This window comes from Bombus terrestris, chromosome 7 (genome assembly GCF_910591885.1).
Source record: "Bombus terrestris chromosome 7, iyBomTerr1.2, whole genome shotgun sequence".
Classification (NCBI taxonomy): Eukaryota; Metazoa; Arthropoda; class Insecta; order Hymenoptera; family Apidae; genus Bombus; species Bombus terrestris.
Window position 1 is genome coordinate 17387519 of NC_063275.1, and position 15838 is coordinate 17403356.

Genomic DNA, 15838 nt, shown 5'->3' on the forward strand with positions numbered 1-15838 from the left:
ATTGCCGATTCGTAAAAAGTCGGCCCAACATTGCCGACAGTGTCCTCGACAGTACTGTGACTGCTGCAATTCCCGGGGTAACGAGGCGTACTTTCATCCGATATCCTCAAGTCGAAACGCATTTTTCGAGATCGCCAGCGAACGAAGGTTACCTACTTTTCGTGCAACGCGAACAACACGAGATTTCACTCGCATTGTCGCCCGGTCCTGCGTTTCCACAGAAAAATAAACCGAATGACGAAACGAAATAAAGCTCGTGATCACTCGATTTCGTGAAACGCCTTCAATTTGTTTGGATTTTGTTTCAATAGGAAATTAAAAGTTCTTCGAACCGAATATCGTTTCCCGGACGTGTCGAAGGCGACAATCTTTAATTTCCAATGTTTCACAGGACGTTCGTGGCAAACAGTACTTCTGTTTTCACTTTTTACGACGCGCAACGTCTTCATTTAGTTTGACGTATACCTTGTCCGGTGATGTCTTTTTCTGTAAGTGCTAATTACCTTTTCGTGTTGCAAATTGCCGAAACGAACAGCTGGTTGTCAGTCATTAGCCTCGAAAGAACCAAAGCCGACGTAGAAACGCGTCCACGATGCGAGCATTTACATACGCATACCTGGGTAGGTATCGCGGCCATTTGTATTTAGTTAACACCTGTGCCGTTTGAAGCAACGCTCTCGCGAAAACAATAGCCAAGTCGATTACGTTGCACTCGACCTGGCATCCTGAATAAACTTTTTCAACGTAGAAAGCGAGAACCGATCGATATTGCGACCGCGATTCCATGAAATCGGCTTAGTCGTTGCTCTGGATCATTTGCCAACATTTTAGGGTTTCCCTGTGTTTCGACGATATACGAAGCCCTTGCGAATAAAGTATGATAATACGGATGATAATTCGGAGCTTCTGAGTATCTTCAAAGGGTTCGATATAATAATATTGGTCGAGGCTTTCAAGCGGCTTACGGAACGATGACGGGACTGAAATGCTCCATATGGTTTTGTATTTGAATCGCTTGATTAGCGACAAGTGGTAATACAAAAGGTGACAGGTGGCTATGAGTTTATGGAGTAGGTTTAAAACGTCGGCCACCTTCAGTGGAATTCGATCGCAAGTGTTTTGTGAATTAATGATAAAGTGTATAAAAGAGATAAAGTAATAGATCTTTGGAATTCTAGAGCTTCGAGATATCGGTATCGATATTTAATTCCACTACGATCTTTGGAACATTTTTATCTCATTCGTATTCTTTCATCGTTAAAGAATTTCCTGAATTTGACGAAAATGTGGTAGAGTCGTTAAAACGTGTAATATTTTCTTTTACGCTAGTGTCTTCCTGAAAGTTCTCAGAGTGTTTTCGTTTGTTAAGATGACAGAAAACACTGGGATACAAAAATTTGAGAATCATATGTTTGTCATAGTCTCTCTGATTACGCAGCGTTTTATGCATTGAGTCCAGCTTTTAATTTTTCTATTCCGTTCTAGCAAATGGAAAAAAGGTCTTAAAGTAGTCATTTTCATTATGCACATAGCGTGATTTATATGATAAATAATTACGTTACTGAATCAGGTTATACAGTTACGTTTCTAGTTGGGCGATCGTTGGGCGAAGTGATATTAGCCCATCACGGCACAGGCGCTTCACGGCATGAAAACGCGCGTTCCAGATGATTCGCTTGAATCGGCATCCTTTCGTGCCACCGGATACGACGATCGCCGCAGCGATCCGTCCGAATGACTAAACTGTTGCCCTGACGCTCTCATAAATATTAAATTGTTGCACTTCCTTCTTTCGCCCGTCCCTCTTTCTCTCGGTTCGCCAAGTCGTCGTCGTATCGGCGACGAAGTTACGCGTGATCAAACTCGGTTTGAGTTAATTAGCGAAGTGTTGTAATAATTGTTCTGTAACTCGCTATCTCCGCTGTTGTCTACCAACTATAACTCGACCTCAATGGCTTTAACCGACGAAATCTTGGCATCTTTGGCATCCACAGACTTCCATTCGATGTTTTACGAGCCTACTGAACAATCCAGCGTTAAAAGCTTTTATTTTAGTTCTAGCATTTCATTTGAAGAAAAGTCAAAAGTTCGTCAAGCAAAGAGAGGAGACCCTGCCCTCAGAGCACCATGTTTTGGAAATACGAATAGATTAAGTATCGTAAAATCATATACCAAAGATTCCTAAAAAAGAAACAAACTAAATATTTCATATAAATTTTAAATTGTTGAATCGATCGGTCGATACACTGTAAAGGAGCGTCACTGATCGCCCGGTCTTGAAGAAATATTATTGAAGTAAACACTCGGTGTGTTTCTCGCATTTAATTAATTATCAGAAGGTTTACGTATTCGTTCGCATACCCACGCGCAAATAAACGATGATAAATAAATCCAGTTTAAAACACGGCCTCTCACAACCCAACAGACACCTCCAAATAACATGGAAACCACTTTTTCCACTTTGCACGAACTTAATTGGTCACGTATTAAATTGGTAAGGCAACCAATTTCGAGCTTGCTGGAATATTCGTGATTCGGAGGAACATTTCAACGACGTTTATCTCACTGCACGAACGATTCGTTCTTGTTCGTGCCTCGATACACAATACACGCATCGGTATTTCCTTGGAATTTAATGTTCCTCGATCGGTGGACCGGGGGACTGGTAATCGCGTCGAATAAAGCAAATCGAGGCAAGGAGAACGGAAACGTTATTGGTTCCAGATTGGTCGAGAACTCGATGTCGCGATCGTGGCAACAAACTGACAACCGATGAAAGGATATTATCAACACGCCTAATTATTTCAGATCCAGACGATAGCGCACGAAAGAGTTAGCTAAACGACTGTAAGCGGAAATTCGTGAAAGCACATGAAGGACTAACAAATGCAAAAATTTTCTTTGCACTCGACATTGCACTTTGGTGCCACCTCTATCTTTCCTCACAGTCACGGAATAAAATCGTGACGATCCAGACAAACTTAAATTATTCTCGAATATCCGCTACTCCTTCGTAATGTATTATTTCGTATCGATATACCGTGGCATGTAAATGTCACTTCGCGATGTACGTGATATTCACGCGTATAATGAAACGCGTTTGCATTAGATATGTTGTTTTCAAACGTAGTGTTTTCTCTATAAAAATGAAATATAAATTAAGGAGTAACATTGTTGGTAATTTCGCGCAATTACAGTTCTCTTAGATTTCTCTTTCGAATTAATTTTTCATCATGAACGTTTAAAAGCTTGGCTGTTACAATTTCTTCGATTTACGCTAATGGTGCAAGCACGTGTACACTAACGATTGCTGGGAATAACTTCATAAATTTTCCTCTTTCGAGAATAAACATCGACTATACGGCGTAAAGTCTTATCGATATCGATCGTAGAACGCGAGTCAAAGGTATGCAATGGAATTTCGAAAAAAAGCGGGTCAATATGTTTGCATTGGTATTATCTGCTTGTCCAAAGCCGATATCGTTTCTGGAGATAAACGCCCAACATTTGAGCTCGGCTATAGATCGAAGGCGACCGGCCGTGAAATACGCTGCTAACCATCAATTACCGTGATATACTGGTTCTTGCAGCGACTACCGGGCGAAAGAAGCTGCATCCCGCCAATAATTCGCCGATTCTACTTTTAACTCCTACAACCGAGCTGCAGCATTGTTATTTGCCTCGCAAATTTTTTTTGACAGGCTGCAGTTGTTGACCCACGATTTATAGGTAATTTCAACTTAATGATCGAACGAGTAGTGCTGCCTTACGTAATCGGTCTTTTTAGATTTTTTATCGATCATTTTCTTCGACCAACACCTTGTCGAAAAAACGGCCTGCAGATTAGACAATGTCCGATATAATCGAAGAAAGGAAAAAAGAGAGAAAATCAACGGTATTTCGAGACGTTTTTATTAGGGAAATTTACGACAGAGAATTTGGAATGGATAATCGTAGCAAATTTCGTAATACGTACGGCTCCCTAATATACAGTTTAATATTACGGTAAGGAAACTGGAGCAATAAAGTTTCGAAATTGGCTACGTTCGCTAAGTGGACTCCTAATTGATCGTGCTATTAATCTGAGCCTAAGAATCGATAAACCATTTTTAGAAACTTCTGGGATTTCTCCTCTGCCTTTACCTCGTGAAAGAGAAAAGCATAGACAGAGAACGTGAAAAACGAACAAAATCATAGTTTCACGATTAAAGAAACGCTTTAGCCTCGTCGCAGCGTCTTCCGCGCTTACGCCTACTTAATTAAGCTCTCTTGATCGCCACCAGAACGTAAGGACAAACGCGCTACACCGGGGGAGAAAAAAAAAGACGCGAACGCGTCGACAGCTTCCTCCTGGTTATTCGCGTGCGTGCTTTATCCCAGGCGATAATTATCCGCATTCGAGAGGGAAGAAAAAGAGGAACCGAGGAGAAACACGTGTCGTGAAAGGGGTCCCGTGCGTGTACGTCGTTACGTATGGTCATTACCAGGAGTAACTTTTAAGCCTGATGTTCGCCAGCTACCCGTTGCGGTCAGCTCCGTCCGGCAAAATGCCTCGTTACTTATTTTACGAACGAACCTTATTACCAGTCCTCGTTTAAAAGCACGTCGTGTGCATATATCTCGAGCGCCAAGCAATTTGTAAAGCACTTTCCCTGCGATCTGTTTTCCGGGTTCGAGCTTTTCCACCGATCCGACTGGAAACTGTTGTTTTTCTCTAGCTTGTTTCGAGATCGACTCAAGAGGTAATGAAGAAAGAATTCAATAGGTGATGCGGATGAATTTGCGCGATCGGAGAACGCAACAGGAAATCGCGGTCTCCTACAGTCGCGACTCCTGTCTCCTGTGTCCGCTTACATAATTGTATATACTTATAAAATTATACCTATATCTCGCGCTATCACGCGCCGCGCCGCTTGCGCAACACGTTGAGTTACACGGCCACGTTACGTAACGGCGATTTTACAATGGAATCGTTTACGGTACGCGGCCGTTTCTGGACGATTAAACGAGAAGCCATGAAAAAAAAAGGCAGAGCCGAATCGAGCAGTTCGCTCTAGAGGTCGGAACATTCTAGGACAAAGATACGTACGAACGCAACGCTCGCGGAAGCGATTCGCATGCTCGAGGATCCGGGATGGCTGATTTTTCTTCCAGGTTCGTTCTCACGCTGAACTATCGCGCGCTTCGGAAATGATAGAGCATCGGACCCGCGCCGATTTCTCGTGAGATCCTCCTTTTTCCTTTTTTTGCCAATCAACTCTCGACCCGATCGTTTTGAAGCTTTAATTTTCGAGGATGTTTTTGTGCGTGACGCAGGTAGTACGAATTAATGGTTGTTGTTGGATGCCAGTCTCGTGTTAGTTCGGAAGTTCGCCGGTCATTTTTGTTTCGAACTAATCGCGTTTCACTTGACACACTTTGTTGCGGATCCGAATTATTGGTCCCGCTAAATTAAGGAGATTTATTTTCTCCAAATATACGTATACGAGGAAGTATTAAGGAGGAGATGAGTATTATTCGAAAGAATGGTCGTAAAAGTGGTTCAGAAACTCGTGGAAGATTTTAAAAAGAAATTTAAACAGAGTCGCTTGACCCGTTTGCGTTCTTTGTTGACAAAATTATGACGAGTTGATTGGTGTCGAGTTCTCTGCTCCGATCACGACAAAATCGTGTCGAGTCAGCCACGTGATTAGAATCGAGATGCAAATTTTACTTTCGTCCTTAGCTCGGACTACCTCGTTACGACAAAAACTTTCTTTTCCGCCGGCAGCCACGCACGTTCCTAACCAGAACGGGGCAGAAATCCAGCGCAAGATAGCCGTGTGAACTTCTAGTCCAGCGGTTCTTCGAAGAAAAGTTTCTGTTTTACCTGTCTGTCTTATACCTCCCTCGTTTAAACCCTTATGTAGAATCATGTGACTCGTAAAACTTATTTTTCTCCCATCAAGCAAGGAAAGTACAAAACATAGACAGTAATGTGTAATTCGTTAATTAAGAATCATAAGAGATTAGATTTTTATACCTAATTATAATCAAGTCATGTTTCATCGAACATAGTATTCGCGATTGATTAATTCAAGAAAGCGACTCGAGGCGTAGCTATTTAACCATGTTTCGCATTACTCTTGTTACGCATGTACGTTTCAAAGTACACCTATATTTGGGCCGTAAATCCGGCACGCGATGACGATATACCGACAGACGGAGCATGACAATATCAGCCCAGATTCGATCGAAACGAGCAAATTTGACATAGATATCGAATTGCAATAACGTAGATTATTGCCTTGCAAGAAGTCAAGTATCAATTAATGATAAGTCATCGGAGATATCGATTGTCACGGACTTCGGTTTCAACCGGACGATTGCACCGAGACCGAGATAATTGCTGTACTGATTGTCATCGCTTTCGAATCGTAAGAAGGATAGAATTTAAAGAGCATACCATAAACGGTAGCCAAGGAACCACTTTAACTGACACCTACATTAAAATAGAAATTTGCTTACGTCCTAGTTTCTTTCTTTCATTCTTTCTTTTCTTCCGACGTTCAAAGAATAGTTAGTAAATCGTTCGTCTAAAAGATATTACATGATCTTTTCTCTTCTCTAACAAAGCGTTTCACATACTAGATCTGCCAACAGATGTTACACTTTCCTTCCGATTACGATGACTTTCGCACGAAACGCTGCTTACGTAATTTCGTCTGATCCTAGGCGAGTAAAGAGAGCGTTACTCGTCATCCCGACGATCGGATCACTTTCCACGCGCACGCGTCTTTGCGGAAAAGCCGCTGAGAAAGGATCGGGAGCGTTCCCCGAACCGGAACGCTCGTTGAAATTCACGTAACACGCTCTCGTCGTATCCGGTATCCATCGAGCTGCACTTGCATTATAATCCGAGTATTGGGTGTTTCGTATCCTTATTTAAAGGGACGGCAAGTGAATCGTTGCGAATTAATCAATCACGCTTCGCGATTAATCGATGTGGATGCGTTGGTAAGAATTTCGCAAGCAAGACGCCCGAACAATGGATCACTTTTACTCTCGGCACGCTCGCCAAAGAGCACTTTGTGTTCCGTTCGTGGAATCACGAATAGGTTCGACAAACCTTAACGCCAATCCCATGCCCCATTGCAAATATGAGAATAAATTACATCGAATAAAAGAGAATATACTATTTATAACGAGCCGGAATCGACATTTTGTTCATGGACGTGGGCAAACGTCCCGTTCCACTGGCTTTATTAGAATTTTCTAGCGTATAATTGCGCGTCAATTACGCGCAGAAACGTAAATATCGCGGTGAAGTGTATTAAATATGGGCGTAGAAATGGGATTGGTAAAGAATTTCCATTCTATCGGCTCGTATGCTTATTTATGCTTTGTCCGTGGATGGGGGTCCCCGTTTAATCGCGATTCCGCCAATACTCGAAATTTGATCACGACGTAGTAATTACGCTTATGAATATATGTACGCAGATAATTTCTATCGAGTATTAATAGGATAACTAGCAACGGACCCTTCAGCCGAACATAAACGTTGCATTCTATTGAATTGCCTGATATTTCAAGCTTATTGCCATTTCGCGACCCTGTCGCTAAAGATATCGAAATAAAGAATTCCGCGGGTCACGAAAAGAATCTAAAAGTTCAAAGAGCAATTATGCGTAAGTTTATCACTCGTAATTGCTCTCGAACGTTTGCGTCTGAACTAAGTACAAACAAGAAATCGTGACACGGTCGAGAAAGAACATGGAATCTAAATTTCGAGGAAATCGCGTGTTTACGAATCGTCCACTTTTTTCTCCGAACATCTACGTGTATCGCGTCCAGTTAGAAAGACGCCGCCTTCTGGATAATCAGACGCGAGTTCATACGAACAAACCTCATCGAAATTCGAACGAACCTGTCTCTAACCAGGCGCGAACTGGAAATTCAAGTATAACCTAACCTTGTAGTCGTAGGTACGCCAAGTCGCACGATCAAAGTGAACAGATGCGCAACTATTTACGTTCGAACCTTACCATGTGCGTATTTCCTGTCTCGCGATGCTCTATTTTCATCCGTTTATTTTTGATAGCTGAGCAATAACGGAAATTTCGGGCGTGGTGCCGGATCAAACAAATGACGAAGACGCGATTGTAATATAGAACAGTATTTGTCTTGCTAGACGATGGATCATCCTCGCCAAGATATCCTACAGCAATAAAAATGAAGATAAGAAAACCGTAAGAATTTAGGTCGATGCGTATCGTTATGTAATTCAAAAATTCCTAAAGATTGTATCGACCCTAATCTATAACGCTAACTGTCTTACTTCGCAATCGATCACCCTATAAATCACACGGTGTAAACTTTTCAAACAGCCAGCGTTAGACGAATAATTACTCTTCGTTTTTCGTTCTAACTCCTTGGGTATGTTTTTGTAGTTGCACAACGAAACTAGTCAATCAAGTAAGTTATCGATAAGTAGTTGAGCTGTTCGGAAAGTGCGTAGTAAAATTTAAGAAGTACGACTTTCTGAACAACTGTCTTTGCGATCTAACTTCATCAGGATCTCCTAACGTAAGCATCCAATTTTCTCGTTCTAGGAGTCAATCGAAGGCCTCTTACTTGGCGTATCGTCGAGAACGAGGAGCGCCCGACACCGAGGGCAGTTACAAAAGAACCATGTCACCGACATCTCGCCTAGAGGACTGGCCACCGCCGCGGGATCACGACGATCCGGTTCTTCTGCGCGTCACGCCTCATCATCCGTTGCAGCCCCATCACCATCACCATCACAACAATCATCATTCGCAACAGCCAGAGCTTTCCAAGTCTCACAGCGTGGACGCTCTTCATCATCGGCTGGAGGAACGGTCCGCGCAACAGCAACAACAACAACAGCAACAACACTCGGCGGAGGTGATCGGAAAGTTGTCGCACGATTTGAACAAGAAACTGCAGTCAAGTGAGGCGAGATCACGAACCAGCGAGAATAATAATAACGATAACCTGGAGGATCGACATCAGCATCATCACCATCATCATCATCATCAGGAGAAGAGGCAGCAAGAGAAAAGGCACGATTATGAGCAACGTAGGGAACGGCTGTCGCCCCAGAGCGTCGAGATCCTTAACGACAGGAACCGACAGCTGGAACGCGAACGCAGGAAGCTGGCGGCCAGTTGCGAACCCCTACCTCAGAACAGAGAGGTAATATTTCTTTTCGGACGTTTAGCGCGTATTGTACCGATACATCCTCGCTGGAGTAGGTTACCCCAGTGGAACAGCACAGCCATTATTGATATATTCTTTCTTATAGTGAGTAGTGTTTCCTCGAAGTACTCGTAGTACTTACTGTTTTCTTATGGTACGTGGTAGGGAAGTAGTAAGGACGTAGAGAAGAAAATTTTACTGTATTTATTTTATTTTAGTAATTACCAGATTGTTTTCATATTACGCTATTTGTATGTACATCTTTAAAAATTTTAATTTCCCATAAAGGCATAAACTAGAAAGCATAGTAATTACTTTTTTTATTAGTTAGTTAGAAAATCTATCATCTGTGAAAAAATATTTAGAATCTATATATGTTTAATTCTATTGAAAATTTTCGTCTCTGTTATACTTTAACGAAAGATTAATCGAATAAATTACAATTAGAAACAGAGTCGAAGCATGGACGCGCCCTCAGCGGTTGTCGAGGAGGATTTCTTCCGCGAGCGTAGCGCTACCATCGAAATGACCTCGCAGAACATCGAGCTGCTCAATCGGCGTAACGAGAAGAGAATGAACGCTACGTCAACGTCGACCAGCACGATCACTACATGCATTACGACATCGTCGGCATCCACGACAATGACGATCACGACGGACAGTTGCTGGCCACGAGGTCACGAAGTTCGAAGCTCCATCGAGGCGTCGGCCGTTTCGGAAAGGCCTCCAGCCCCGACCAATTCACCTCCTAGAACACCGGATCAGATGGAAGGAGACAGCTCGAGAGGCGCCGTACCGAGACGATCTGGAAGCTGTTCCAGTTCTTCGTCCGGTAGATCGTCAGACCCTCGTGTTTCGCCACGGATATTATCCAACAGCTTTTCTAAGAGCGAGAATTCTTCACCTAACAACAGAAAAGTCTCCAGTCCTACACAAACGGACAACACTGGTTCCTCGAACAGATCTAGCTCGCCTGTCCGTTCGAGTCAAACGAACGAGATAGAGCTGAGAGTAGACAGATCTTCCTCGTCCAGTAAGTCCAGATCCGGAGGAAGGTCCTCGACGTCCTCGATCTCGAGCGTGTCGAAGGCTTCTTCTTCATCGTCGTCGAGGAATTCTCCAGTCGAGGAAGACAGACCATCTCCTCCGGTATCACCGTGTATGTCGCCTCAACCAGGAATAGAGGGACTGACATTGGTGCAACGTACCGAAGTTGTGCTCCGAGTGAACACTACTACCAGTGACGCAGCCTCGCAGACCGAAATCTTGGAGCCAACGGAGTGCGAAACACCAACCAAGACTCAGGAAATTCCACTGTGCAGAAAGAAACTACCAGAAGAAATCGAATGTGAGGAACTGGGCAGGGATTTGGCGAGCCAGCTCAATCCGAACGACAAATTGGTGCCTCTTCTAGGTGAGTTGTGGTCTCGTCGATAGCTTATTGATAAAAAAAAAAAAAAAAAAAAAGAAGAAGGAGAGGGGGAAACGTTAAAGAATACCGTTAGCTTTCGGTCGAACGTAAAATGTTTAGACATGTTTTATATCTGTCATATTTTATTCTTTCATCATTGGGTCTTTGATCCCTGGTTTAGGCTGATCCCGGATTACCCGTGTTCGAGACAATTACGTCGCATAAAAGTCAGCCAGACATCGATATTAGTAATTCTCCTATTCCATCGACGGCTTATCGCGAGCAAATTTAGCCTGGCTAGTGTCATCGACTTTGATCGGCTTGTCAAAATTTTTACCATTTATACGACACTCGCGGACACACCGATAAGATACGCAAGCTAGTTTGTAGTTACTAGTTACATACAGACCTACCACGTGTCCATTGATGCGCTCGTGCGTCATCTGCAACGAGGTGGAGTCCACTGGCGGGGCCGTCGACCTTTTATTTTAATAAGCGTTAAACCAATCGACGGGTCAACCGTATTATTCAATTACGCGTCGTTATTGCCTTTAGCCTGGTTCATGTACAACGTATATGCTCGCACGTGGATTCCAAGCGTGCAGAAATTCGCTGAACAAAACGATCAAGCCATGTAACGATTTGTTCTTATCAGTTCCAGCGCCGGAGCACAAAAAGCCTACCGACTATGTTACCGGTTTATTCAGGGTGGAAGCGACCTTGCAACCGCGACCTAGGCGCCGACTCTCCCTCGAGGAACCGACGACCCCGTGCTCCGAGAACGGAGACGAGGAGAAAAAGTGAGTATTATTATTGTAATTCGAATAATTGGAGGCTCTTTGGAAACTGGTTATCAAGGAGATTCCCGCGTGTGTTGTACAAAAGAATGTTATTTGTTCCTTGTTTAGACGTTGGAAATATTACCGCGAGGATCCGTAGATTAAAGTTCGAAATGTTAAATCTACATAATATAAATTTTGTATGTTTATCGTTCCAAATTATAATAATAACTTGATAATAGTGCCGAGATAATAGTCACGAATCGTAGAAAGAAGCATACCTCACGATAGATTGAAATTCAGAAGATACTTTTAACCCGCATTTCACTTTATAGATTATTACTTTAAACTCATAGCGAGCGATGTTCGATTGAAACGACCATGCAAAATCCTATAATTTCCATAGCTTTGAAACTATCATTTGCATGTTCTCTCAGCTATCCGCGCCGTTTCCTCTCATTATCGTTACATAAATGTTAACCGATCGTCCCAGACGATACGCCACGTCGATATTTCATACAGGTTGTTCCATGAGCGAACCTGCGACTGCCACTTTCACCGAACACCTCGACCATGCAGCATTATCAATCGAGCCGTGTCCCCGATCCCAGTGATTAGATACAGATCTAGTTACAAAAACGCGCTCGAGTCTTATAAATTTTCACGATTGGGGCAATTCGCGCGATTTCAGAAAATTTCCCGCTTCGGTCGCGGCGGAACGGTGTCAAGGAGTTTTCCCTTTTTCACGTTGCACCGCAAACAAGATCCTCGACTAAAGAGGTCGTCGCTCATGGAAAGGACCTTTATTGGACGGCGAGTGACGTTTACGTGGGCGTGACCGCGAGATTCCCAGTCAGGCATCGTTAAACGAACTCTATTAACGTCGGGATATAATTGTCGTTTTCAAGAGGAGGTATGAATCGATGACACAGAATAAATTGTCTGGGCTATTTGTATGATTTATAATTTCCTAGTCGCCATATATCTATCGTTTCTTCTTTCGTGCTCTTGTTTGAAGACGTTTTACGAGATCGCGAGAAGGGACGATGAATCTGTCATTATCCTCGAATTTTTACGTTCCAATTTTCTTCTTATTTTGGCAAATAAAATGATTTTTAATGTTCAACGTAAAATTGAAGTCACACACCGTGCTCGGACTTTAAAAGTTCCTTAACGATAAGAAGATGATTGGTTTGGAAATGATACAAAGAATGCAGGAAGGCTATTAGATCTTGAAATAAAATTTAATATCTTCATACACTTTGCTTCTCGTAAAAGGAAAGTGAAAAATATTTTTCGGCAATTAAGTTAGTAAAGGTAGCCACGAACGTTCTTCGGTGCCTTTTAAAGTTGTCACTGATTAATTTCGATGGAGAAACGAGTTTTTCCCTTTCCCGCCAATCTGGAACCACCCGACCAATCGAGGACAATATTTTCGCTGGCACGCGCCGGGAGAAAGTACTAGAGGCGCAAGGCGGTTACGTAACTAACCATAAATGATATTGTTAGGTTAGCTACTTGGTGGTCTACGCATCATTTCGTTCGCCAGTCTCACACGGACTAGCGGTGACATCGTTTCGCTCGATCTTAGCACGCGGTTGTCGTCACAATCTGCACGCCACAAGAACACGTTCAACATGGAGACCAAAGATACGGAGAAGTACATTAAAACCCATGTTCCCTTTCGCAATACCTACTCCCGTACAATCTGAACTAATCGCCGACTTAAGAACATCCGCTGATCCGTTCATAGCGAACTAACTAACTATACACCCTAGAGTCGTTCCGCTTAACTAACGTTTCCCCGTAGGCACCGGTACAACTTTGTAACGTTTGCTTCGTTAACTATACGGAGAACCCGAGCAAAAGAGCTTCCTACCACACCCCGGTGGAGCAGAAACGCTTTCGAAAGCGGTCACGGGTGGCTTCTTGAAGCGCGGCGCGTAAGATCTGCGCGTAAACGCGGCATGGTGGTCATATTCGCTGCAGCATCCACTTCCGCTTTTCATTAATTCCCTGTAGTTCAACGAGCGAGCCGAGTCGAGCGTTACAGTCGGCTAATCGGTGTGCTTACTCTTCGAACTGCCACAAACCGCGCTTTCCTTTCTTTATCACTTTCTCCTCTTTTATAAAATTGCTCTTATAACACGACTAACCCCTTGCCATGCGATTTTTCTAGCGGATATAGAAAAGAACTCCAAAGATTCGCTTAATATCATTTCCTTGCTATTTCTATCATATACTTGCATATATTCTACGCTTTTAGAAGAATCGGAGCATGCATAACATTAAGATGAACTGTTGCTTGTTCAAAATTCAAATTAAACTTGTTTTCGTTTAATCTTAACCCTGACTCTAATCACGTGTGTCGCCCGATATTGTATTATAAGACGAGCGGTTAATTACTACTAGAGGGGTTCTCCGATAGTATAGTATTGTAGTATCTCGAGAGAATGCATCCAATTTAAATATTTTAGTCGTGCTCTATCTACTTGGCCATCCATCATTTAACAAACGGAGAGCCACGACAATTCAAATTCATCAAACCCTGAGCAGAACGTATTACGAGAAACCACGTGGTTCCGCGCGACAAGACATGCGTTTGCATCGACACAGTAAATCATCCGTGCGACGTTCCCCATTGTACAAAACGTGCCGATCGATTCGATCGTGAGTCATGCTGCCGGCTGATGCAATCCGTGTCGTCCACGATCACGAATTTTGCTCAAGGATTTTTGTGGCCCGTGATCGCCAGGATTACATCAAGACCAGTCGCCAACGAATGATTTAGAGATGGAAACTATGCTTGTTGCAGGCACGAGACGATACCCTCTACTCCGGTCACTCCATTATCGACGGACTTGACGAGTCCTCTGTCCCCGACATCGGCTTACTTCACCACATCCGAAGGAAAGGCGAGATTCCTCACAAGATACACGCGTGACGTGACCGTCGAGGGGTTGACGCGGCAGGAAGACTCGTCGCCGCCTGTCGTTCCCACCGACAGTCTTGATCTCAGGCAGAAAAAGGTAAGGAAATTTTTATGGAAAAGAGTTGGTTGTATTCATACGCCCAGTAGTCGGTAACGTAATATTACGCTTTTAATGATTTTTTGGAAATATGATTAAATCAATCCTATCTAATTGGACCAAGACCACGAAAAATGAGTTACAGTTCTGTGAGAAATATGGGCAATATATAATTTAGTTTTCAAACATAACACAGCTCTTTAAGAGCCATTATAGCTACAAATTTAAAATACTAGAACTAAAATTCCAATAATTTGATTAATTCAAAGGTTTGTTTTATGGATCCCTTTTTCATAAAGCTGTTCAATGATCAATAACTCTGGGAATATGTTTACTCGAATTAACAACAGTAACTAGTATAAGGCATGGGATATTTGAAAGTACATTCTTAAAATTCTTATTCGTTCTTTAATCGCAGGAACTTTCCTTAAAATTACCAGCTGCGAATGTATTAATTTATGCGAACGATTCCCGGAACCGAGCTCTTCCTTTTTTTTTCTATATAATCATCCTTCAACTCTCTTAAACCTTGCTTTCCCTTTCGTATCAAGTCATCAGGATTCTAATCCTCTGTCGCCTAATGCATCTTCCCATTGATCAAGCTGTCTTAAAAATGACGTGAACAACGGTCTGTTTCCGTTGCGTTCTGTCATGCGGTCGAAAAGGGCGAATCCTTGAAACGTTGTCGATTTTCTTCGCAGGAAGAGCTGATGATGAGGCTGGACAAGAAGCTGGTGGTTCTGAGAGCGGAACAGGAAGCTGTGCGAGAAGAGGGAGATGTAAACGAAGCTTTGGGAGCGCGAGTGGCCACGAGGATCACCGCGGTCGCGAGACCAGCGGAAGCTTCCAAGTATCGGCTCCACGTGGAGGAAGTAGGCAAGATCACGAGCCTTCTTCTTGGCCTGAGCGGTAGATTGGCTCGAGCTGAGAATGCTCTGTACGGAATGCCGGCTGATCACGCGGAAAGGGTAAATTCTTAATTTAAATATTATATTTAATTTATTATGTGAATAGTTTTACTGAACAAGGACCGACAGACAATGAGTAATAGTTTAATTAAATGCGCGGATATTAATATTTAGTTTTTTTCTGGAAATGTACGCGTAAATTGATAAACGGGTAGGATACAAGGTCGATTGACCGAAGCAAACAGCGATAATTTGTCGTCGAAGCAAGATATTTTAAATAAACACGGACCGCGTTGGAGTGAATACGCGTTTATTGAAATTTTACTCGGCGTCCTTGCGTTGTCATCGACTCGCGGTGTTACGTGCTTTCGTAAGGCGATTTGTAATTGTTGAACAGGAAGGACGGAGAATGCAGGTGCAATTAATCATGTGCCAGGCAGAAAGTCGTCTTGATTTATCGACGAGATCTTATGCAATAAGTTTCATTACATGGTTAAAAATTAATTCTAG

At 42.9% G+C, this 15838-nt stretch overlaps 1 protein-coding gene across 2 annotated transcripts in view; it reads left to right on the forward strand.

Moving 5' to 3' along the window:
• The window catches only part of LOC100650079, a 127853-nt gene that overhangs the window by 108797 nt on the left and 3218 nt on the right, over window positions 1–15838 (forward strand). For both annotated transcript variants that reach the window (XM_048407627.1, XM_020864032.2), the window contains exons 8-12: window positions 8592–9198; window positions 9649–10615; window positions 11268–11412; window positions 14207–14420; window positions 15122–15388. In XM_048407627.1, the coding sequence (XP_048263584.1) occupies window positions 8592–9198; window positions 9649–10615; window positions 11268–11412; window positions 14207–14420; window positions 15122–15388 (2200 nt within the window). The remainder of the gene's footprint in view (window positions 1–8591; window positions 9199–9648; window positions 10616–11267; window positions 11413–14206; window positions 14421–15121; window positions 15389–15838) is intronic.